At 31.5% G+C, this 25,143-nt stretch overlaps 2 protein-coding genes across 9 annotated transcripts in view; one reads left to right on the top strand and one right to left on the bottom strand.

Moving 5' to 3' along the window:
* LOC145946224 (neuroglobin) overlaps positions 1 to 25,143 on the bottom strand; it is a 207,179-nt gene that overhangs the window by 64,061 nt on the left and 117,975 nt on the right. The gene's annotated exons all lie outside the window — the stretch shown is intronic.
* Positions 1 to 25,143, top strand: part of LOC145946184 (uncharacterized) — a 67,071-nt gene that overhangs the window by 21,407 nt on the left and 20,521 nt on the right. For 7 of the 8 annotated variants that reach the window (XR_014427022.1, XR_014427021.1, XM_083055719.1 and 4 more), the window contains one exon: positions 22,855 to 23,150. Coding sequence is in view for 6 of the 8 variants with exons in the window: in XM_083055719.1 (XP_082911845.1) it covers positions 22,855 to 23,150 (296 nt within the window). In the remaining 2 variants the exon portion in view is untranslated. Of the gene's footprint in view, positions 1 to 19,308; positions 21,388 to 22,854; positions 23,151 to 25,143 lie in introns of those variants that run through there. The other variant, XM_083055726.1, reaches the window with a different exon arrangement.

Below are 25,143 nucleotides of genomic sequence, written 5' to 3'. Positions count from 1 at the left end.
ATAAATTTTGTTTTAATTATCTTATTAATTATATCTTATTAATATATATTTATTAATATTTTATATCTACTCATGATAATAAAATATTATGTAGTATTATTGAAATATTTCTTAGTATAAAGTATGTCAGTATGAAAGTGTCGCAAACGGTATATGAATATATCAACTTATTGTTTGATGGCACGAATCACGTTCTAGCGTCTTTATTGTCCCAAGACGCACTCGATTGAATCGCATTGTGAAATAAACTCTAGTACAGTTAGTTTCTAGATAGTTCGATTTATCATCGAATCAACATTGTGTCCTCGTAAGCAAAGAACTGTGTCAGAAAAATCACTGTCGATCGACGTGAACAAACGGTATCTCGTTTAGATAGCTGTGAAACTCTTCCGATTCGCGTTTCTCCTTGTTTTTTTTATTCAAATTTTTCAGAATTTTTATTGCAATTGACTTTATAATCTTTACGAATTATATATTATCATGGTTTTGATCGTGGTTTATGTTGTAGTTATTCTTCATCGATTACTTGAAATAAAAACAAAAAGATTACAAATTTTTCCTTTTAGATTTTATAGATTATTGTAATATAAATTATTGGTACAATTTATGAAAAAACTTTAATTATGCAACTTTGCAATTAAGTTTTATAAATAAAATAATAATTAAATAATAAATGTAATAATATATGGAAGAATATATATATAAAATATTAATTTTTTTTATTAATGTTTCTTTGTATGTGTGCAGATTATATATTGAAATATTTTATATATTTGAAACACTTTATATGTTAATCTCTATAAATTGAAAATTTATTCTAAAAAATAGAGAAATATTCCCGGAGTTAGAAACAACGGAAAATGTAAGACAGCTATTTCTAAATTGCTTGGTTAGTTATTGGAATAAAAAACTAATCTGTAATTTGCTTCTAATTTACACACGAACAAATTCATAAAACATTAAACATGTACATGAAAAAGTTTAATCCACACTTTAGTTTACTAAATTAAATGAGTTTCTCTAGTTTTATTCCAGAATTACTTGTACATTTGCATAATGCGGAAGTGATGTATATCATTTGCATTCTTCATGCCAGATTATTAAAATTTCCTTTAGGATAGTTTTTTTAATTGATATAAATTATATAAAAACTAGACGGTTTCTTAATTTAGAGTCATATATTTGTCGAAGTTCAAGATGGATTGTAATAAAGTCGTAATTAGACGCAGGAATGTTTTTTGGTCGCGAAAAGAGAAGACGAGCGAGGACGCTTAATGTTCTTCCTACACCAAATACCATTCGGCTATTCTTGGTCTATGTATACGTCGTTATTCGCAGTAGCTCTTTGCTGTAATTAATTAGATGAGAGAGAGAGAGAGAGAGGAATAGAGACGTTCTAGCTTTAGGATACGACGATGCATTTACTACTACCTGTATTTTGTCGCGGCGAGCCGAGCATGTAGTGTTCAGCAACTTTGTAAGCGACATATACTTACTAATTTAATATCGTCAGACTATGCTTTAACCCTTGACCTTATAGGAGAATTCGAACCAGTTATAAAAAAAAGATACACTCTTGTTTTATCATCTTACGTTCCCTTTCTTTTTATTTTATTTTTATTTTTTCTCCTGTGAGCTTTCTAATACTTGAAACTTTTGTTTTGAATAAAAGATTTTTTTTTTTTAATATAATTGCACAATACTTTAATTTACAAAATACGATTACATTTTTAAAATAAATATTTTTTGTTTTTTAAAATTGAATAAATATTGAACAAATAAAATATGTATATTTCACGAATGTGTGATTTTTCGAATAAATTCTCGTCCACGATGATATCAATTTCAAATCTCTACGAAAATGTATTCGCGACACCTCCTGATATCCTTCAACGTAAACGCATAAATATTTTGCTATCAACGTGCATCCTATATTCCTTCTTCCCCACCCTCTTTTATCCCCAGATCAGCTCACATTTCTAAAGCTCGAATTTTTACGATCGCCTATATCCGCACGTCTTATATCTGTAGTTTGCGATCTGCCAACATCTATCGACACGCCGTTTCGCATTTTATATCATTTCCCCTTTGCGCTCGATGCGATGAACGCATCGCATCATTCGGAGGTAACTACCTCACGAGGACACTCGACTCATCCCGCGCCTCTTCAACGGTACGAACATCTGTCGATTTGTCTCTCATATATCGCGTTCCGGCTAACTGTACAGTATTATGAACTTTGCGTGGATCTAATGATTTTGAGATTGCTTTTGGGCATATGTTGTATATGCATAGAGAAAATTGAAAGATTCCTTACAATAATATTACGTCATATTAACGAATGGCTGAGAAACAGTAAAGTTTCGAATTCTTGTTGTAATCAAATTATTTCTGCTTACACTGAGAAAAAAGTTGTTAACTTGATTAAATCGTTCAAATAATTACTATTTTTTTAATTAAATATATAGAAGTATTTAAATTAAATACAACATATTAAATCTAACATAATGTGTATTTGACTTAAATACTTATATATATTCAATTAACAAAATAGTTATTAGTTGAACGCATTTAGGCAAGTCAACAACTTTTTTTTTCTCAGTGTAGAGTCAAAGTTTTGAGAAGTCATTTATTTTAAAATCTTCAAAATATTCAAAATTATGGTTAAAAAATTAAATTAAATGGTTTAAAATTACATACGTGTAATACAATTTTCGTCAAAATAAAAAACAATTTAAACTTATATTAGTTAAAAATATAAGCGAGGAATTTAAAGACTTACCTGTATGATGCAGAGATGATCAATGTTGCTATTTACAAAATACAAACCTGTTCAAATTATATATAAGGGAGTATTCAGACTAATTAATATTGTTAAAAATAATGACTGTCTGTTTTATCACTATATATTATTAGTAATTTAAATAATTAATTATTAACATGTTATTAATAATTTAATTTTTTATATTATTTTAAAAAATATTAAAAGAAAAGATTACTTAATTTCATTACAAGAAAAATTTACTTATAAAATACATTTATCAAATACGTGATAAATAAAAATCTGTAATTTTTATAGAAAAATAATCTAAATAATTATAAATTTTAAAAATGATAAATAAAAATCTATAATTTTTATAGAAAAATAATCTAAATAATTGTAAATTTTAAAACTGATAAATGAAAATCTATAATTTTTATAAAAAAATAATCTAAATAATTATAAATCTTAAAAATCACACAAATTATTGAAATATTTTTAATGTATTCATTAAAAATTTTATTATAAATTTTTTAAGGATTTCAAAATCAAATCTAGTATAATATACTACATTTATGTAATATTAAATAAAATTCAAAATCAAATCTAGTATAATATACTACATTTATGTAATATTAAATATAAAACCCAAAATAATTATCGATTACCGAATAAAAAAATTAAGATCAATGTTTTTTTTTATTTTGTATAAATTGATTTCGCGTATATAAACGCGTGTGAAAATTTCTCATATCTATTTATGATTTTATTCGTTTAAGATTTTTTATTAAAAATATATTAAGAAATAAATTCGGCTATGAGAGAGCCGAAGAATATAAATATTTTTATTAAAATATCGAAGCGATCTGCGGATGATCCGCTATAAGACATATTATATATATATACATTTTAAATTATTATTATTATGTAATAATATTACATTAATTATATAAATGTAATTAATGTAATATTATTACATAATAATAATTTAAAATAGACTATCGGATCAAAATAAAAATATAAGCGAGGAATTAATTATACAAATAAAATTAATAAATTAAATAAGTTATAAATTGAGATAAAATTGATGTCAAAATTTAGTTAATATGACGTCAAATAAACATGATTTTAATATTTCTCTTTGTGTTACTCACAGTTTCATCGTTACCTGATGTCTGTTACCTGAGGTTCTTTATTTCCTTTCTGTTTTTTTAATTCCTCCTCTGTTTACTGCTCCTTCATGACACTCGCGTAACAACATAATTAATTACAGAAGTTACCAGAACACTATAATAAATATAAATATTTTATTATGAATTCTTTAAGGATTTCAAAATCAAATTTAGTGTATATATACAATATACATTTATGTAATATATATATATATAATATTACATAAATATATATTTATGTCCAAATTTGATCAATATAATGGTCAATATAATGTAAAATTGACATTATTTTAACTTTTCTCTTTGTATATGAAAAAGAAACTTTTCTCTTTGTGTTACTCATGGCTCATGGCGTTACTTTATCGTTGCCTGATGTTCATTACCTGAGATCCTTTGTCTCCTCACTCTTGTTTCTTTGCTCCTTCTTTATGGTACTCTCGCGAAAATATAATTAATTACGGAGGTACCAGAACACTAGGATTATATGGCGCTTTGCAAAACACTTCTGATAATTGTATTAATCGTACGCGACTTACTTAATTTCGATGATAGAATAATTACGACTTAATCCTATCTGGACTCCGTACGTCTTTGCTCTCCCGTTTACTTGAGTTATTACCTCCATCAAGAAAAATCTAGAAAGAGAGCGAAGATAAAGGAAACTCGTTCCCTCTCTCTCACTCTCTTGTGCACGTATCCCTTCCTTAGCTCCAGGGAGCACGTGCACGGTCCTTGGCAAAGCACAGTCCTACTACGCAATTGCGTTCGCGCAGAAAGAGAGAGAAAGAGAGAGAAAGAGTGAGAAAGAGAGAGGACGACAAAGAAGAGGGGGCCCGGGCGCCCCGGCCAGGAGCTGGGGATTCTCCGTCTCTTTCTTATACACGTTATCTCTATTTTTTTCTGGCCGTATGCGAAGTCCAAATATAATATACTACGTCCACGTGGTTTTGACAACAATATCTACAAACGTTGAATTGATATAACATGACATTTGATAAATGCTAAAACATGAAATTAATAACAACGATTATGTTCTTTCTAATTAAATGCATCATATAATTACTTATATGAATGCTTACTAATTGAATGTCTCTCGACTCGAATTCGATTCATATACTGTACCAGCGACGTTTTCTTAATGACCCAAAAACACGAAAATGATAATGATTTTATTATTTTCTCTGATATCACACGCAATATTACGCGAGTTAATTACTAATTAATTACTAGTTAAAATGTGATGGACTGATAGGTAATATATATAAATAATATGAATTCAATATTACAAGTTATAAATTCCACAGATTTTTAAGACAAATTCCGCGAAATAAATATTAAAAATATTTATTATTATATAAATCATATAAATATAATAATATATATATATATATATATATATATATATATTTATATATAATGAATTCAATATTGCAAGTTATATTCTTAGTGTTGCAAGTTATAGATTCCACAGATTTTTAAGATATAAATTCCATGAAATAAATATTAAAAATATTTATTATTATATAAATAATATAAATATATATATTTATATAACATAAATTCAATATTCCAAGTAATAGATTCCACAGATTTTCAAAACATAAATTCCACGAAATAAATATTAAAAATATTTGTTATTAAAAAAAGTTGACATGTAATACTCTATATATTTGATGTCTTTTATTTACTACTTGAATCAAATAGTCGTCGCTGCGATATTCTTATGCCATTGTTTTAAGATAGCAAATTATTTCTTATAATTATTACAATTAATACTAATCATCAGTCCCCAATTTATCAGGTCAAGCAATAAATTATAAATTAATTATATCTCTCATTTCTCTCTCTCTTTATACACATACTTCATACACATCTAAGCACTCTATTCTATAATTCTACGTATTGTTGTATATTCTATAATTAGCAAAAAAAAAAAACAAGTGAGTATTATATCGTTGATTAAAAGATATGTATGAACGTTTATATATACGAGTAATTTTGCACTACATACTTGGAATAAGCGAGAAATGAAGCGAATTTCCATTTGATGAGAAAGTAAGGTAGAACTGACATTCAACGTGATCATATATTCAATGTATTTAATAATTGCAAATATTTGGGGAGTATATAATCGATAAGATATTAATTAAATTGCAGTATTTGAAGTGCGAGAAAGATATTGTACGATAGGATAAAGAGGAAAAATAATCAATCAACACATATATCTCGCAAAAATAAAATATTTACATTGGAGAATTAAATTATCTATAAATTAAATTAAAAGTTATCTTTTGAATCTTATTTCTGAAATTTTTGACCAGATGTAAATATTAAATATTAGAAACAAATTCTATAAATCACGGAGAATAAGTGTAAGTCGGAAACGACGATAATTAAGGGTCTGAAAAGGCAAATACGTGCTGGAGGTAGGATCGAAAGAAAGTCATTAACACTTGCCGGCCTCATTTATACGCCGCACATATATATTTACTAAGCTCGCACATATATAATGCGCGCATCGGTAGAAACCGGTGGTATGTAATAACATGTAAACAAGATCCAGGGGCGAATGACAGTGTGGGCTAGAGTCAAACCCGATGCCACCGGACGCCGGTTATGTGGACCCACGGTGAACGTTAATTAACATATTTAACATCCGGTCTCGCGTACTCGTTTTATAAATTGCCAGCGCGACCTCGAAGATTCACGATCAAACCGAGATAAGGAACGCGTACGTTTATATAAATTTCTGAGTTCGCGTAAATTTGGTATTCTATCATCTAGCTTGCGTGTACATACGCCAGTTTTTCCTGCCGGTTGTATATAAATTATACTAGCGCAACAGCGTAACAGTGTGAATTATTTCGTGTATAGTATAAATTATTCCAGATTATACACGCAATATCGCGCGGCGAAGAAGCTCAGAATTAGAAAGCGCCTCCAACGAAGAAAAATCCTTCTTTTGAGAAGAAACAGTCGGTCGAATTTAATGTCGAACATGAAAAAAAAAATTAGGCGCCATAGCTAAATTTTAGCTGTCTCTATATTACAACCTGAAATTTAGTTATCATGCCTAAATTTTTTTTTCCGTGAATTAACATATTCGATGATAAGTAGATATTTTCATATACTATTGTTTTTAGCACCGTTTTGAGGATACCCGTTGTGATAAATCGGATGATCTATTAATAAACTTACTAATTTGTAATGTCTGGATTATATCGATTAGTTTAGGTAGATTCGCTTAATTCAAATTCAAATTATTGCGTTATTTATTGGCTAACATAATAATTACGTTACTGATATAGATATATATTCTTCATTTTATTGTCTATTAATTCTTAAATCTTTTTCGTGTTTATTTTAACGAAAATAATTATGCTGCAACGAGTTATATATATGCAATGTAAATAATTTTAAGTCTATTAATATTCTACAAGTCCTTGAGAGAGAAATTCTAAATAATACATCAATGAATAAATAAAATAAACTTCAATGAATGTGCTAATATTAGCTAAATTGCTGTAAAGTTGCTTTTACTTTTTTACACTAAAGTTACTTTTATGCATAACAGAAGTTGCTTTACAAATGATAAATTTATGCATTCAATGCTAATTAAATTCATAAATTTATAGATCATCTAAATAGCATACATTATGTTGCCTCATTAAATGTCATTGCTGTATATATTAAATACATTAATTGCGAATATCGCGTTTACTAATATTATCATTGGTATTCATTGATAACGTACAAGCCTTTTAATTTTTGATTTTTCTTTAAAATCTATTTTTTTTTAAATCTATTAAAAATCTATTAAAATACAGGACAAAATAATTATTGCATAAGATCATCTAAATAGCATACTTTATATTGCTCAAGTATTAATTGTTGTATACGTATATTCAATGCATTAATTGCAAATATCATGCTCATTGATATTCATTGATAATGTATAAGCTTTATAATTATTAATTTTATTTTTCTTTAATATATCTATTTTTCTCGCTAAAATTATAATAGAAAATAATTGTTACAGAAATTCTGAAATAGATAAATATCGCAAGCAAATATTTATGTTCGAGATTAATTCTATTATTAAAACATCTAATATAAATGCGTGTATATATACGCGGAATATTAAATTATATAAATATTTCAAAGTATAATTATTTGTTACATTAATGCATCACAAATTTATTCCCTGAATTATATATAGATTATCAAAAAAATTAAACAAATAAAGTATCGGAAATATATTTGATTCTAAGTATCTTCAAAGAAAATAATTATTATCCATAAAGATCGCTTTTACGAATAAATAATTTATTATTTCGATTCCTGTCCTTTGATTTTTACTTGATTGGATGAATAAATTATGCTTATATAATATGCGTTTCAAGGTCTATCGCGATATACGTATGTAATTACAAATTAATTGCAGAAGCCATTACTAATATAGATATTGATCGCAATCGCGTTTAAAAAAGAAATTCGGGTATCTCGCATTATCTGTTCGAGTGTCGGCAATCGGCACGCGAATGATAACAGAGACATAGCATAATAGATGACCAGATACCATTGATAGTCGGTGAAGGTGAGTCAGTGATGGGGTATATACATAATCTGGGTCATATTATATAATTATATATATATATATATATATATATATATATATATAATTATTTCTAGTATTATCAGTAATTATATATACATATAAAAAATTGAATTATTATAAGTAATTACACACACATACACACACACACAATTACTTATAATTACTTATAATAATTCAATATATATATAATTGAATTAACCAGATATTGTAAACGATTTTACATATTGTATATTGTAGATTATTTTTTAACACTTAAATTACCAATTAACATATTTAACGATAATTAATATGGACAAGACTAGTTCCTGGTAATTTCCAAGATCAAACTTTAAAGGATGGCCGGAAGCTACGCGTGTCTGTAAACGCGCAATACTACCTAGTACATAGTTGACGCATAGAATATATATTTACGACTAATTGCAGAGCTTGTTCTTTGAATGAGAAACGTTGCTTGTTAATAATTCATTCGGCTGTGAAACGTTTAACATACGATAATACATATAGTTCGAAATAAAGCAGCGAAATCGCTGATTACATCCACGGTATTGAGCAATTTAAATTTAAAGCAATGTATTAAACTTCACAAATTTGTTTATTCAATTTTAGTTTCTTCGGTAAAATTAATTATTAATTTCAAAAATTTATATATATTTTATCAGGCAGGCACGCTTATGCTTATCCTTCGCGAATAAGAAAAAATCGGAGAAAAATTGTTAAACATAATTTATTAAACATTATTAGACATTGTTTTATTTTTGAGATATATGTTTGTATTATCTTCGAAAATAAATCCATATTATGTGGCAGACCAGATAGAGTTTTAACGATAAAACGAAAACTTTGTTTATTGTGGCTCAGCATAGACATTAATCTTTTTGCGATTTTTATATTCGGGAATGTCAAAGTAATCTCACTCAATCAATTTCGAACCAATATCATTTATCGAAAAGAAATGTGCAAAGTGCAACGGCCGTGATTATTTATCGAGAGATTTCGCGACGAATGAGCGAGGCGAATCAACCGGAATCGATTAAGGATCGTTAATTAACATATTTCTTTAATGACCGGTCGATATTACTTTATAACCGAAGTTAATTTTCCCGCTTAGGGCTGCTGCTGTTAGTTATGGCGCAACTTCTAAAGATAAAGTATTAAGTAGAAACGTGATTGAGAAAAGATTGCATGCTGGAAATATTTTTATAGTCCGTTGGATTCTTTTTTCTTTGCATTGTTGCTTAATACGTGGTACGTCTCAAGGTAACCACGTTTCACACATGCTTATTAAAGTCGATTACTATTTATATTTAATGCGCGTGTAAAAACTGCTGCTAATTAATGTTTTGTTGCTGTAATGTATGTTTCAATGTTATTATTATTAATATATTTCCATCACACGCATTAAAAATATAAAAGATTGTTATTTTCTCTTTTTACAAAAGGGATATTATAATGATATATCATAATTAATAAAATTAAATAATCGCACTCGTAATTAAATTTCTGCAAATTTTCTAAATCGTGACAATCATTATAACAATTGATTACTATTAAGATATTTAATTAAAGATTGAGATATGCAGTTTCTCTAACTCTTAACACATCGATAATAACATTTTCAATTTCTATGCTTTTAAATATTTTTTATTCTATTTTTTTATTTAAGAAAATAAATAAATAAATATAAAATAAATAAATAAATATAAAATTAAAAATTTAATTTTTTCCTTAAATATCAATTTTGTAAAACACGATATCTCAATTGGCAATTAAAAATAATCAATCAAAATCTGCGCGAATTCTGTGAGTCGTCCTGATTTTAGACGATTCTGAAACGTCATTCACTTTCGCTCGAATTTTGACAATGTTGAGAGAACCAGAGAGAGATTAATTTTCACGGTGGCTCGATGTACGAAGGACGAAGCAACTCGCGGATAGAGTGGAGAATGAAAACTCCCCGGTAAAACTAGTTGTTCGATAAAAACTAGACGCTATTCAAAGGCCGTTTGTAGCGTACAGCGGGACCGATGAGAGAGCAGGAGAAACGGACGAGTTGCTCACTCGCTCGTTCGTTCGTTCAGAAGTAGAATAGAAGCAAAATAAGGTAGAAGGAGAAAGAGATAGATGTATGTATGCATCGAGGCGACTCTTGGAAGGATGACTGCGGCGAGAAAAGGACGATCCTGGACAATCAGGACGAAATGATTTTGTTAAGGAAGACCGCACATGTTGTCGGACTTTCCTAAAACTTGTTTTTTTTTATTAAACAAAGAGTTTTTAGATGCAAAGGATACATTTATAATTATCTGCATCGCGTGCATGGATGATGAAAACGGATTTTATTACCAATCGGCAATCAAATTAATTACTACGTTCGAAAAATTAAGCAAATTAAACTTTGAATAATGACATTTTATGTATATGACAATTTATCTGTATTACGTTTGTTAAAAAAAGGAATTACACATTATATATAGATGTATGTTTGCGAATTATATATTATACATATTTATGTGTGAAAAGCTTATCTCGTATATGTGTTATTAAGAAATTATACATGTATACTTACAGATTACCACAATATTTCGGCAAATAAATGTGTGAACATTTTTAAAGTTAATTTTTGAAAGAGATTTTTAGTTATCTAAGTTTTTTATTCGCTGAGAACAATTATACGTCTATATTAGCCTTATATCTTTGATCGGATTACAACGAAATTTTATTAATCCAATAAGTTTTAAAGAGAAGCAAGAAATTAAAGTTAACACTGCTAAAACCGTCCATTAGTGACCCGCTTCTATCTTTATTGGCCAGAAAATGGAAACTGCGCTGAAAGTCTTTGACCTATTTCTTACTTTAAAGATAATATTATTTTAAGCAGTTTTATGAAAAATATGAATAATCACAGAAGAGATGCGGATATAATGTATAAGTTAATATGTATATTTTTTTCTTGCGGTACATAACATAACATTGGATAAATAATACGTACATAGTTTATGTATATGCTATATGAAAAAGTAGGTTACACATTTACATTATAAAAATATAATTCAAAGGTCTATGAATAATTTGAGATCTATGAGAATGATTTTAAAATTTTGCAATTTTTTCTCTAATTTCTCATTCTTTCTACTGGCAATCGAAGAAGATAATTACATATATCGTTTCCTGAGAGCGACGTCGGAATGCAAAAGACCGGTGTTTAAATTAGAATATTATAATAAGCTCATAATAAAGAGTATGTCGGCGATTGAAGTGACATTAAACCTGTCGTATTAACTCGTCGTAAACGAGACCTTAAAATGATCCGACAGAGATGCAATGCTGCATGAGAGAATATCAGTTGCCGTTGTCGTCGTCGTCGTTGTCGCGACATTTGAATATGCACGAGTTATTTAACCGGTTCAGTAACACTAACATAAAACAATGAGTCTACATCCGGCTTGCGAAAAGCTGTGCTTAGTTAGACTCTTTCTACGCTTGATCATGCCGTTTTTTTAACTTTTGCTCCATTGCTGGACCTGTCTTTTATCATCGTATTCTCATCAGTTTTCCTATCATGACGCGCGATCTTCCTGTGTCGAGATGCGCATACGCATCTCAATTATTCTACGGAATATTTTAGAGCCCCACTCTTCTTTTTTCGCGCGAAAGATATATTATAAAATTATTTATTTATTTAATAAAAATATTTACTAATCTCTAAACATATATATTTTATTAATTTTAATATTCTTAAACAAGAACAAAAAATATATTTAAATATTAATTCCTCAGATATTTCTCAGATAGATATTAATTTTTCAGATTCTAATTTAAATATCGCAAAATCATACGCTCGATGTCAAGCGTTAAAGATATCGCTATCGAAAATCTTTCGCGATATTAGGTCGAGCGGTAATTTAATTATCTTTACAGATGCTTTCTCTCGCACTGATAAAACGATTATAATTGATACTTCTGCAAATCGTTAGAGGCAAATCGTTACGGCCAATTCACTCTTCTTTGGTATGCCTGTTGATAGTATCGACACAGTTTCGTTCCTGCGGCGAAGAAACACTGGAGCTTCGATTAACGACTGCATAAGTGCAGCGTAGCGTAGAGCGATCCGTTTCCTTGATCCAACCCTGGCCTTCCTCTTCTTCGACGCACACGAACTAATCATAAATCTTGTATTTTCCTTTTGGACCGTTGTGTATACTCACTTGACGCATATTGCGCGATTGCGTGGTTGCGATAAAGAAGGCGTGCGACGTTGCTAGGAAGGCAATAAATAATAAAAAGAGAAGAGAGAGAAAGAGAGAGGACAGGGACAGAGAGAGGAATCAGTTTATTATTCCGAGACAAGTTCTAGATATATATAATAAGACAGTGCAACGTCATAATAATAACAGTAACGTGGTATAAGAGATTCTCATAGTAAAATACAGTTGATATTTAAAGTCATTAGAAGAAAATGATACAGATATGAATCAGCGAATTGCTTATAATGCGCATGTGATGGAGTAAAATATATCATTATTATATGTGCTAATTAAAAAATTTGAACAATCCAATGTCATAATAATAATACTAATGCATAATACATATATCAGATTATACATAGTACAAAATTTAAAATTATTAAAGAAAGTAATAAACACATATATATAGAATAATTTTTAAACAAGACTTAATCAAATATTCAGCAAAATCTTCTATCAAAAATGTTTCAAAAATTTTGAATATTAAAAAAAATATTATTTCTTTTTATAATATATAATATAACGTTTTGTGTATTGTTTGGATAAAGTAGTTAGCATTAAAGCATAAGATATTAAAAAAAATAATCGGGGGCTGTATAAGAATCGGTCATTATTAGATATAAAACTTTATAGGAGCTGTCAATACGCAGAGAGTTGACTGCAAATGATGGACAATGAACCCTCGAACTACCCTGTCTCTCTTTTTTTTCTACCTTAGAACGAGCGGAGCGATGATTAGTGAATGAGTGAAAAAAAAGGTTTAAAAGAGGAGGGACTCGATCTTTTCCTACTTCAACGTCCCCGTCCACGTTCTTCTTCCTTTTCTACACATGCAGGACTCGTTCCTCGAGTCTCTCAGCTCACCTGTGACGCTCGTGCGAGTGCGGGGAAGCACGCATGGTTGAGTCGTCTAAGTGTATCCATATAGTGGTGTGTCTAGTTCTTAGGTCGACCCACCTACCCTACCACGTAAATTCTTCACCGTGACACACACATCGGTAACCACCGTTTCTTCTTCTTCTACGTCGTCGACTTCTTCTTCCTCAACGTATTTTCTCACGGGCACCGTTGTGTGTCCACTGTCGTTCTCGGTCAATGGAACCCGCCCCAAAAGTGGCGAACACCCGCCATTCACCACTATTGCATATCACTATCTCGGTTCCCATTGCGACGACGTATATGTGACTGTTGTATTTTCCGCGTCTCTCATTCGCATGTTATACCGTTAGAAAAGCGGATAAATGTAATTGGATTTAATCGGATGCTGTGCTTTACAATTCCGGTGTCATTTTTCAAATTGTTCTCGAAGAATTATACAATTATATGTTATTTTACTCGAGAAACGACAGATACAAGCGCAAATTCGATTCACTCTAGATATTTTTCGACTATATTTATACGTCTCTTCTAAAGACAACAAGCGTTCGCTAAATAACTTGGGAACAATTACCGCTTTCGCGTTACGAAAGGTCGTACGCTGCGAACAGGATGAAAGCCCGCCACATCATAGCGAGAGACACAATTCCTCCGCCTACGCGAAATTCGTCGGGCGTTGCAGACGCCCACGCGACAATAACGACGAGAGTAAAAGTCCAACGACGGTAAAGGAATCTTATCGATTTTCGCAACGCGACGATGACGAGATACGCGAAACGCTTGAAATGTGACATCAAATGCGACTGCGTCGCGTAAGGTGTGGAACGAACTTGCCATTTCCCATGAAAGCCTCGCATATCGCGGTAACGAGCGAGTGATAAAGGGTTAAAAGACTGCGTAAAGTCCAGAAAAAAGACGACGAGAGAAGTCGAACGAACAGCGGTCATCGAACGTTGTGTGGTGAATTAGAGATCCTCGTATGAAGATCTGCATATCTTTAACATATTTTACCGATTGGTCAGATAAATATATATGATAGAACTAATAACTATATGATATATTAACTTATATTATACATAATATCATTCTGATAGACTAAATTTCTATAATATTCTGCTAAACGCTGCTACCATATTTAATCTAGTGTTAAGAATTTTAATTGAAGATGACAATGACTTTGCGCTGATCCATCGATATCGATTAAATGAGAACATTAATGCGAATTATAAAGAAAACAATATTGCTTTTTACATAAAACGCGCGAGATTAATCCCAGGAATATCTCGATGAGAAACGATACAGTGTGAAACTAACGGCAGTATCAACGGAAGGGATGCTTGTAAAATCAAGTTGAGATCTAGATATCATTAATCGCGTCTTTAATCATGCGTTAGCGAATCGAGAACCGTGAGAAGTGCGAAATTTATTGTTTTAGACGATGCATTGCACTCGAGAGCGTATTCTCGTATGTATCGACTCATCTTTTATTTGTGAATTCTATAATCTATCTTGAATTATTGCTTCCTCGTAATTTATAATGCAGTTTCACATAAATCGCTATCTTTTTAATCTTTAGATACATATCCTTATTGTATTATATGTCTAAGTATCTGCAAACATTTTTTAAATAAATTCTCTCTCTAAATATTTGTATCTTTAATTGCTCATATATAAATTGATTGTTTAATATTCTTGTTAAGGGTAAATAAATTTCAAATTGCTTAGACAATTTGTAGACCATAGGCATTCTGATGAACAATCTGATGACACTATTTGCATTCCAAAGAAAATTACAATATGAATATTCTGTAGTAATTATTAACGATAACTTCTTCCGCAATGAAGTACAAACAACGAAACTTGTAGGCAAAATGGAGAAATAACAGCACTATAGAGGCTATATAAGAGGAAGGAATGTATAATAATACAGTGTTATTATTCATGGGAAACTAAACATTCTCCTGTCCCTTATAACGATATAATGTTTTCGTAATTTATATTGAAGGAATAATGCATCGCGTAAAATATTATACAAGCATATATGTATATATTTATGCGAAAATTCTGGTTGTGAACATGTTAGTGGTGGTAATTAAAAATTAAAAATTGTTAGAGAAAAAATTAGCTTCGATCTTACTAAACTATTTATGAATGAAAAAAATACGACTTATATTTTGATATATTTATACAGGATAGTTTTATTAATACCAGCAAGATACTTATATAATCGCCATCACTTTTAATTTGCAAGTTTGATTGAATAAGAATTATGAATAAGAAATTACTTATTCTTAATGAAGAAGTTTTATAACTTAAAGAATAAAGATATACGTATTTTAATAAAATTTCAAAGAATAGTCTTTATTTTTGAAAAATAAGAATATGTAATTTTTTAATAATGTAGATAGCATCAAAACAAATACTATAATTATGTATAATGCTATTTTAAATCGATTTTATTACGAAAAATAAAATATTATTATATACTCCTATTTAAAAAGATAAAGGCAATTTTGGGACGTATTAAAAAATTAATGCTCCTTAAATATTAACCAATAAAACTTGTCCTTCAATAACAGAGTTAGATTATTTTTAAATTTATTATAACTTTCTTTTTGTCACAAACTATTAAAGGTAGTTCAACAATTCTGGTAACCATTATAGTAAGAGACCATTATGATAAGGAATGGATATTATATATATGTATAAACATTACATTTACATTATATCGTAACTACTGTCAGAGTTTTCTCTCTCTACCGGACTCTCTTTAAGAATAATATTTCCTATATCCCTCTTATATATCCCTCCCATATAATTTCCAAGCGCGTTCCTCACGCGCCTTCGCGCGAATATAATCAGGCTCGATAGCAGAAATCGATAGTGGATGCGCGAGCCGGTCATCAAGCCGGCCACGAATGGGGTAAGTGCGGCAGGTAGGTATATGTAGTTCGTTAAAAATCTCGGATCGACAAGCACGGATGTGGATATCGGCTCGTGGATCCGCCACTCGCCGCACTCGCGTTTGTCGAGAAACGGGTTCGTCGAGAAAAAAATAAAAGGAAACGATTGAAACGCGCGCGATATCAGCTCTCCGATACAATCGACGAGATGTTGCGCGCGAATCGTTAATCGATTCCCAGCAGCAGTTGACCGCGGACGCGTTTTGTCATCGATTTTACGGTTCTATACCGCGTCCCCGTATTTGGAAATACTTGCTGCTGGTGCGTTGAGTTCACGTTGAATGCAAAAATCAACGTATCTAATTATAGCTCCCGGATCGGACGTGGCGAGCGGAAAAATTTACGTCGAAGGAAATTTCGAGGAAATTTAAATCTGGACTGCAGGAGTCGATAGGTGGGTGGATAAAGTTCGCGTTCTGCCAATAAAGGCCACGAATTCCTATTCGTTGATCGATCTCGGGAGCGTTAAGAAGAAAGATAGTAATCTTGCCGTTGAGGCGATGATCCATCACGACGTCGACGGGTAAAAGTGACGGATAGATTAGCGAGTGGATGAATCTACGCCGAGATTTTACATTAGCAATAACTTTTATACTGGAAAGACGTAACTGTTACACTTTCTTAAATTCCAATTAAGAAATTAGATTACAGTGAAACTATTCTAATTACTATACCTCTTACGTTGACTATCAACACGTTATGCTGATACTCAAGTGCAAGATTAATCTCAATCAGCTTCACGAGAATTTTTTTACGAACACTGATTGATGGATAGCGCTTGTTTACAGGAGTGACAGAGGCTGGCTTAGCGTTGGCAAAGTTACTAATTAAAACCTGCTATCTCTAATTGAAAGCCTCGAATGACTCGCGACCGTGAGATCTATTTAAATTCCGACCTGTATTAGAAATGTATCAAGCGTGTGATGGGAATTTGTTCTCTAGGTTGTCTCACACAGCAAAAATGACAATCAACGTACTCGGCTGTTCGAGAGAGCCGTGTAGAGCCTGATCGAGATAGAAATTAAAAGCGAGTAGATCAAGCTCTTCGTGCGTCCCTTCAGCTTCGCTCGGGTCGGCTTTTTTCCGGTCATCGCATCGGTGCAAAAGCCGTTCGATTTTTTTTTTTCTTATCTTCGCCGTGCCCTATATCCCCCGATAATGATTCTCTATGCAATTGACAGCCACTAATCTGCGTTGCAATCGCGTCTTTTTTCTCGGCTTTCCAATGCGCGCCGCAATCGTGTTATTACCAGCGGTGAAAATCTCGCCGAACCGTGAAGCGAGTGGTCGGCGCGTACGTGGACTTTTCCTCCTTCCCTCTCATCGAATTACGGACCATAATTTGTCCCGTGATGCTGGATACAAAGTTGCTCGTCGGCCAAATTGTCGTTTGTGATTGCGCTGCGAATAGGACCGTGAGAACACAGATATATATCAATCACGATTTTAATGATGATTTTAATTCCGTGCGAATTAATTTTCCCATAAAATTTATCTCGAATGAATGTTATTTAGTAAATTTTCGAAATATTGTTTAACGTTTGAATATTTTAAACGATTTATGTATACGTGAGATATGTGAAAATAATTAATTGGACCGAAATGGATTATTCTGCATCTATTTGTCTAAATAGTTTTGGTAATGGGAAAAATTAAGAAATGTAAATTTTCAACTTTAACATATTACACGCTTAATCCAATATAATTAAGAGTATTCAAACTAAAATTATTTTTGGAAATTATAAATTAAATTGTTGATAAATTGGGCGATTAATTTTTATCAAAAGATGAACTTTGACAGCTGCGTTTTATTTTAGGAATCAGATAAGCTATTACTGAATTAAATCGAAGAGTGTAAAACTTTACTAACTCCTTTTTTGACGCTTCATAACTTTGTTAAGTTATTAAGCTCACAAAAGGGATTATAAGAGAATTTCTCACAAACTCTTATTAATCTCTAAACCATAACGAGGCATATTCGACTAAGAAACTTTAGATTCCATTTGCATGTCCAACTATAGAGAACCATAGTTATAAAGCTCCAATTATATCACCAAACCTATACGTATCGATCAATTTTATAAGATATGATTTATATATTTTTTTCTTTATCTGTCCACATATGTAAAAAAGGATGATTTATTTACTCGAAAAATATGATCTGCGAAGACACGAATAAATAAATACGTGAGAGAGGAAGAAAAATTCATCGAGGACGTGAGTTCATGCGTTCTCTCCGGATCTAACGATCGGTAATCGAGAGATATCGCAGGACTGACGAAGAGCAGCTTGATATTCGTCGGATGCGCGTCGCCGGGCCCGACCGTGTATGAGCGTGGAATAAATTATCCCTGTAAGTCGGGAGGTCTGTTCCTTCTGCTTCTCTCTCTCTCTTTTCTCTTAACATCATCCTCTCTTTCTTTCTCTCTCGTCGTCCAACTATATCTCACTCGTTTGCTCCGGCAATCGCTCCCCGAGTATAGCCGTACGTTCATCTTTCTCCGCTCTCGTCGTCTTGCTCTCTCTCTTTCTCCCACCGTCAAGGCGTCTATAATGACTCCTCGTGGTGGGACGATACCGGAAGTGTAGTCAGAACGGCGGAACCAGACGTTCACTCAATGGAAAGTTTGAGTTCTGCCGGCAAGCGTGGCCGCTCTCTAAAAGAGGTGGCGATACACACTCGCACGCGTCGCTCGTTCCAGCGCGAAGGAAGGAAAATCCGCTTCCTTCGACCGGCGAGCTCGGCATTCGCGCGAACGCGAGTCACGCGCGAGCAGCTCGCGCTAGGAAAACCGTGCATGCCGTGTCGATAGTGCGTCTTCGAGAAGGAAATTCGAGGTGGAAAGTGTGACGTTCTCGAGAAGAAAGTTGATTGAGCGTTCGACGAAAGCTCCGGGTGTTAATATTCGGTTGTCGGATCTATCTATCAATGCGCGAAAGGAAGATTATAGGAAGAAGAGAACAAGGAATCGGAGAAAAGTAATCCGAGGATTCAGGAGCAATAACGTGAACTAATTGAGGAATGAATTAGAAGAGATAGGATGGACACTGATTTAATTCGATGTGTCGTTGATTTAATTTGACGTCGTTGACTGATAGACTTCTTATCGAGATCGATGAATAAGAAACTAAGAAATTAGACGCTCGTGCGCGTGGATCTGACTCGGAAGAGTAAGTGAATGTTAATCGAGGGTTATAATCGAGGAAAATCCAAATCGATTTAATCAAATGATAGGTTTAAGGTGAATGACATATTATTATAGATCAATCAAGTAGGAAAGACGTATATATACGCGGCTAAGTTAATGAAGAATAAAAAAAATGTAGGAGAAACATTTATTCGGGGTTGCATTAACGTCACAAGTAAACTACGTTTCATTGTGAAGCACCGGAAGTCTCGGGGAGCAGCAAATAACATCGTCGAGTAATCAAGGCAGCGGTTGAATAAATTGGATCGTACTGGATATTACAAGAACCGTCGAGAGAGAGAAAGAGAGTAAAAGAGAGAAAAAAAAAAAGAAAGAGAACTCTCGAGGAAGCTTGCCATTAAGCTATGACAAAGAAAAAGTTCTCTTTCTGCAAAGAAGAAAGGGTACGATAAATTTGCGGGAGACATTGTACATTACCTTCCATTTCGGAAACGGTGCACGGAAATTTAAAAAGCGTCAACGTATTTGTGATAAATTATTTGTCATTTGTAAAATCGAAGAGAAAATGATCGAATTGCGCATTGTTTCGAAATTCTTTCTGTAAGTAAATACGTTGGAAACTTAGATTCGTGTGCGCGAACTTTTATGCGAGAAATAAAACCTGGAGGAAAGTTATTCTACACAGTCGACTTTAAATGCGTTTTCTTTTCGTGCGCAACTGCATGAAAAATAGGCGAGTTTTCACTGCGCCGAACAATAAGCATTTTCGCGTGAAAGTGACAGGATGATGACAGTCTTTGGGAAAAAAAGACCTGTGTGTGATTTTCGTGGGTGAGACAAAGAGTTGTCGACGAAACGGAAGTCTATCGCGAAGAATGCTAATTAACCCAATTCCTCACAGGATTAACGCAACTTGTAATGCACAAAACAGCGTACGTTTTAATTCATTACAGTTACAGTATCGGTCTGTGTTCCCTTAATTAAAATGATTTCGTCTCATGCATCAATCGTAGAAAGGACTAATAAAATCAACAACTTAAATTAATACTTTAATGAGAAAAAGTGTCCGCGGTCTTCTTCGTGTAAGAAATTGGCTAGAAATTATTTTGAAACGTGTGGTACAAATTAATGAGCTTTGTAATTTTACAAAGTGCTTGTCATCATCGAATCTCTTCCTTGTGTAAAACAAGAAATTTGCTGACGTGCGACGAAAGGGACATTTAATTTGAATTATATCTTGACATCTTGGGTGGTCTCTTCACTCAAGCCTGAATCGTCATCTGTACATCTTTCTCGTGATCGATATATTTATATTTTCCGAAGGGACTCATTTTAGACCTTAGACCGATTATAATAATCGATAGGCGCGAGAAACCCCTCGAAGAGTGCATATTATTCGAAAAAAAAACACGCATCGAATTAAAGAGACTCGAGACCTGTCACTATCGTTAACTTCGTTCGAGGGATCATCTAGAGTGAGAACAAGGGACTCGAAGTGCATTCGTGAAAGTATTCGTCAGAGATGGTCAGCCAACACGCGATGGCCACTACCGTCCGCAAAGTTAAGCAGGAGAATCGTCTCAGGCGGCAGAATCAGAGTCAAGGTACTTAATGGACAACAAGCGTTCGTGAAACACGCCCCCCCCCCTATCCATATAACTTACAATGATAAACATATTTGAAATGCAGCTTATTTAAATAATTATTTGAATAATGTAGTTTTTAAATAAAACATTTAAAAATTTATATTTTTCGTAAGAATGTAATAGAGAGCTATAAATATACAGAAAATATTTATAATGCAGTAATTAAAATAATTTATTAAAATGATAAATTTTAAGAGAAAAAATACGAGAGAGAGAAAGAGAGAAATTTACAATTGATTTAAAATATAAAAATATTTGAAGCTATATTAAACTTGTATTAATTATTTTAATTATTGTTTCTTGTAATTATTTCAATTCAGTTGAAAATGTTACTCATAATGATAAAAAACTAATTAACTGATAAAATTAAAATGTACGGCATTATATAATTCTACGAAATTAATTAATATAATTTAATAAAATATACGAAAACAGATTTCAGATATGTAAGCTGTAAGAGAGAAAAAAAATAAAATAAGTACAAGAATAATATTTCTGCAAATATTTACTGCTCACATAATATGAGAAAAATAATTATTTTAATTGATTACTGAAATGTTTAATGAGAAATACAGAAATATTTATTTCTGATTTATAAAATAAATTCCAAGTATTTCAAAATAAAATTTTAGTTAACATATAAATATAATATAAATTACTATTTTACTAAATAGAAATTTTATTTTTAAATATAACTCAGTAGAAAAAATAGCTTGCGTAAATATTTTTATTTTCTATTTCAAATATTATTTTATTCACTTTTGTTTTTTTTTATCTCTTTAGCCTGGCGATATAAAGCCTTAGTTAGTCATGATCTAGTTACGTAGAAACACGTATATCACACCGTTCTCTTCTGCAAAATTAACGCAGTGTAATTAGGATGTTTTGTAGGAATATAATATAATATTAATACAACGTAATGTAAATACGCGTACAACTGATTATATTGCTGCGTTAAAAACATTATAATATGAGTGATTCTTTAATGTAAGTCGAGCAAAGCAAAAAAAGAAATTGAAGGAACGAGCATATTTATAAGCAAACATTGTAATTAACGCGCAATAATTGTAACTTTCGCTGTGTAGCGAAATTGATTATTTATGTGTTTTATGCAATTTAATATTTTATCAACTAAATGGCCAGTTTATGTAAATATTATCGCACAAAATGTTTATCGTCCTTAATAGATGAGTAGCTTATGTTTTCTATTTATGAATATAAAATATTCTTGACGTAGTTTTCAGTGTACTTATGTATACATAGCAATTTCTGAAATACCGATTTTATTTTGTGTAAATGCATGAAAGTACAATACACATATTAAAAAAATATGACCATAATTATTACTCTAGATGAAAAATTTAATTAAATTCCTTTTGACCAAAAATTAATGAATATTCTTAAATTATATATTTGTTGTTACAGATGAAGAAGGACCTTACAAACCAGTGCCACCGCCGAAGCCGGTGTCGCACAATCAGAAGAACAATCAGGATGGTCAGCAGGACGAGCAACGGGAACAGACGGTAGTCGAGCGTTCCTCGTTGCGAACGACTTCCGGTCCGGAAAGGACCAGCGTCGCAGAGAACGGGCAAGTTCGAAGCGCGGCCGGGCAGCCCTTTGCGCCGGAATACAGAATGCCACCCTTGTACGGGGACGAGCAGAGTTCGGGTCAGGCTCAACAGGCGGCCAGTTTACAGACTCACAGCAGCAAGTTTCCGGTAAGTGTGATAATAAACAGCAAAATTATGTCATAAATTTTGTCAATTATTTTCCCTCGTTAGAATTGCTTTCCGGAGAACTCTGACTGTAAACAATTGTCAAATTTTCTTTATTATTTATAATATTAATTATTTTTGCCATTGATAATGATTAAAGTAGAATGCATTCGATGCAAATATATTGTAAAACTATATACTTATATACTATTTTAATTATATTTTTTTTATTCTGGTATACATAACAAATATGGCATTTCAATATACTCGATATAAAGATGATATAAAAGAATGACTGTTTTTTCGACATAAATATAATGTAACTAAAAACATATAAAACATCTAATCAAAATCGTTATCGTAGGCATTAAGAGAGAATAATGTATTTATTGGCATTATCAGTATCTTTTTTTATTTATGATGTAATAATATATAAATGGAACATTGATTATGTTATCATATATCATTTTTTCTTTTAATGAGAGACAATCCTGCGATTTAGGAATTAATGATGAAGTTGAAGGAGAATGAAACATAAAAGCACTAGAGTTCTTAATAACGATGCTAGAAGCTATCGATTAAAGCTGTGATAATTTAATCAGTTTATTTTGCAAGTTATGAATACAGCTTATTGATATTGTTGAATCACATTTTTTGAATAATTATAAATCTAAAATCTTGTACATCTATGTTTTATAGGCTTTTTATAGAGTCAATTGTTTTTATCTTTGTAGATCGACGTTTCATAAAAAATCTAGACTTATTGTAAAGAGATTAAATTTACAAAAACTTGCGGTATAGATATGTAATACATAACGAAATCGAGATGCACACTAAAATCACACCAATTAAAATTCCTAGTTTGTCTGTAGAAAGTTCTTTGCTTAGCTTTCTGAGCAGGAACTTATTCGGGCAAGCGCACCTTTACTGAACGAGCAGGTCAGTAATTATCCGACTACGGCGCGCAACACCTTGTTCGCTTCATGTCGTTCCGTATGTACCAGGAACAATGAGATAAAAAAAATAATGACACGCCGTGGCGCATAATGCAGCCAGCGATGGCTCTAAATCCCTTCTTGTCCTGTGAGTAAATTTCCATTTTCAATAAATGCGCCCTTCTTAAGTTCTTTATCGTACCTGAATTTTAATAATCTTTTTTTTTTCTATTCGTCGCAATTTTTTTGTACCTTGCTAAATTTTTGAAAAGACTGACAAAGCCATAGTTATTGCAGAAATATTTGCTTGTGCGTTGAAAAAATGAAACGTCTTCTAAAAAAACTATTATACAATACTTATAATTGTAGATTGGAATAATATTTTATATTATAATATATTAATTATTTTCTGTAATAATAATAACAACGACAAAAACGATTAAAAAATTAATATACATTGTTTTTTGAGACAATGTTTTAAAGCACTCGCTGGTTTTGTCAAGCTTGAATTATGGTGTAGTTCGTACATGCTAAATAAACGAACTAATTAACAAGCCACCGAATGCATTAATTCCACATACAACCACGATACACATGTGGCTTGCGGTGGTTGTACGAAAGCAATGAACGAAAAAGGTTTAAAAATTCAAGAGCATATCCTTTGGCTAATTTAGAGTTAATTTCTCTCTTGTAATGTAATTAATAATAATTAATTATAAAATTATTAAAAATAATTACAATAATGATTGGATGTTAAATATTCATAAGATAATTCGTAAGATAATTGAATTAGTTTTGACTCAAATATTGTATTTTTTTGTTCAAATTTCTCTTTAAAAAAGGATTTTCTCTTAATAAATATTACTGCAACAAAAGTTGCAGATTCTAAGACATCTAATATATTCTAGCGAGAATTAGACTTTCTTTCCTTCGAATGTTATTTATAGCTGCAATCACATGCGCTTTTGATCGGACGATTATCAATTAAAAAAACATTGATAACGAAAGAGAAAGAGAGAAAGAGTCACGATTTTCCGTTGACGATTTTGTGCAATTATCAA

This window comes from Prenolepis imparis, unplaced genomic scaffold (genome assembly GCF_030444845.1).
Source record: "Prenolepis imparis isolate NDT839.2.m4 unplaced genomic scaffold, iyPreImpa1.0 SCAF_2, whole genome shotgun sequence".
Lineage (NCBI taxonomy): Eukaryota > Metazoa > Arthropoda > Insecta > Hymenoptera > Formicidae > Prenolepis > Prenolepis imparis.
Note: the sequence above shows the minus strand (reverse complement) of the source record. Positions and strands in the feature narration are given on the sequence as shown.